This window comes from Corapipo altera, unplaced genomic scaffold (genome assembly GCF_003945725.1).
Source record: "Corapipo altera isolate COAL_440 unplaced genomic scaffold, ASM394572v1 60859, whole genome shotgun sequence".
NCBI classification, from domain to species: domain Eukaryota; kingdom Metazoa; phylum Chordata; class Aves; order Passeriformes; family Pipridae; genus Corapipo; species Corapipo altera.
Genome location: NW_020889664.1, coordinates 1 through 2,010, shown reverse-complemented (window position 1 = coordinate 2,010; position 2,010 = coordinate 1). Strand labels below are relative to the sequence as shown.

The window sequence follows — 2,010 nt, the reverse complement described above, 5'->3', positions numbered from 1 at the left end:
CACTTGGGCAAGAGACCCCCAGGGAGCTCCTGCCCGCTGGCTTTGCAATTGGGGTGCTGGGGGCCAGAAGCAAGTGCTGCTGAGGGGAGCGGTGTGAAGGCGGGGCCTTGTTGGCTGCGTGACTCCGGTGTCTCTGGCGGCTGTGACGTCACGGAGGACAGGTCACAATGGGAGCTGTCCCTAAGGACAACAGCGGGCAGCCCCAGGGCAGTTGGACTTGGGCGATCAGTGAGTGCAGATGCAGGGGGGAAGGCTGGGATGGATGGGGGGTGGGGATGATGCCCGGGGGGGGGTTGTAGCCCTGAGCGAAAACTGACTGCCTCCCAGCAGGGCCCGGTTGTGTCCCTGGGGCCTGGCACGCAGCTGCTCAGGGCTCTCTGTGGTGGCAGGGGCCCAAAGAGGCTTTGGGGATGGGCCGGCTGCCCCTGACTCCATGGGATGCCGTGGTGTGGCAGGGATGGGGTCTCGGGAGGCTCTGCTCGGGTGTCTCTTGCCTTTTGCCGGGGCACAGCCCAGCCAGGGGCTGACAAGGAGGCTCCGGGCTGGGGCAGGATGGGCCCTGTGCTGTCTGCGGCCAGGCGCTGCCTTCCCTCAAGCCTTGATGCCCGTGCTCCCTCCCACCCCAGGCCGCTGAGCAAACTTGTCTCCCATCTCCTGCAGGCCATGGATTCAGCACTTGTGCTCCTCCTGGCTGTGCTGGCCGTCCTGCCCAAGCCGACCCACGATCGCCCGAGCGATGCAGTCGCTGCGGAGCGGATGAAGAGACGGCAGATGTTTCTCGAGGAGAAGATGAGCGAGCTGTGGGAGGAAATCGAGTGGAGGAGGGCCCTGGAAAAAGTTCCACTCCTGTGGATCTTGCAGCACTGGCTCTTCTGGGTGGCTGCAGCAGCTGTGCTCTGCTGGCTGGCCTGGCGCCGTCAGCGGGACAGCTGGCGAGGAGAGGAGGAAGAAGAGCTCGGCGCAGCAGCCGGGGCTGTCAGGCCTTTCCCGGAGCTCAGCCGGTCACCGCTGCACGAACTGCCCTACATGGGCCGCACCCTGAAGAAGCTGGTGCGGGACCTGCTGGAGGTGTGCCAGGTGCTCTCCCAGAACACCTTCATGCCAGAGCTGCACCCGGCCACCCAGAAGCAGGGCACCCTCGAGTCCTGGAGTGACCTGGGGCACCAGATCATCTACCAGCTGGTCGTCTTCCTCAGGCCACCCCCCAGGCACTCTTTCCAGCTGCAGCCGCCCAACGGCAGGAATGTGCCAGAGAGGTGCTCCAACATCCGGGTGGTGCTGGAGTGCTCGTGCTCCAGCACCACGGGGGAGACGCTGTGCTTTGTCCACCCCACGCACGACGCTCAGCCCTCGCGCCTGCTACGCACCCTCTGCACAGACTCCCACTTGGAGGTGGAGAAAACCGCCGCCTGGGTGCAGAGCTTGGTGGAAGCAGCCTGGGAGCGTTTGCCCCAGTGGCACGACTGGCAGCTCCAGCTGCTGCCCTCCTCCCGCTCCTGCAGGCTCCTGCTGACCGGCCCCTGCCCGGTGCAGCTCTGCGCTGAGCTGCTCTTGGCACTGCGGCAGGGCCGGCCAGGCAACTTCCTGGTGCTGGAATAGGCACCTGCAGCTCTCCCACCTGCTGCTTTAGTCTGGGCTAGGGTTAGAGTAGGATAGAGTAGGATAGAGTAGGATAGAGTAGGATAAGAGTAGAGTAGGAGAGATTAAGGGTGGGGTTAGATTTTCCAAGGGCGGGTTTAGGCTGGCGTAGAGTTAGGCTTAGGATGGCCTTAGGCTTGTAGGGGGTTAGATTTTAAGGTAGTTTTTTCCCAAGGGGTGCTTTAGGCTGGGGTAGAGTTAGGCTAAGGTAGATAGTCAGGAGAGGCTTCCATCTTCTGCATCTCCTCCACATGGGGTTGTATTTTGCTCCCTTTCTGCTTCCAACTCGAAAATAAAGAGAAAGGTTGAGCAGAGCTTGCCCAGTGTCAAGGCCTCTTCTGTTTCTCGTCCTGCCGGGCTGGGGCTGGGGCT

General features: G+C 62.7%; 1 protein-coding gene across 1 annotated transcript; it reads left to right on the top strand.

Moving 5' to 3' along the window:
• The first annotated feature begins 12 nt into the window (after nt 1-12).
• Nucleotides 13-1,953, top strand: LOC113942267 (inositol 1,4,5-trisphosphate receptor-interacting protein-like 1). Its single transcript, XM_027633398.1, has 2 exons — nt 13-228; nt 661-1,953. Exon 2 carries the CDS (start codon nt 664-666, stop codon nt 1,597-1,599), a length of 936 nt encoding a protein of 311 aa, XP_027489199.1. The 5' UTR covers nt 13-228; nt 661-663; the 3' UTR covers nt 1,600-1,953.
• The last annotated feature ends 57 nt before the right edge of the window (nt 1,954-2,010 follow it).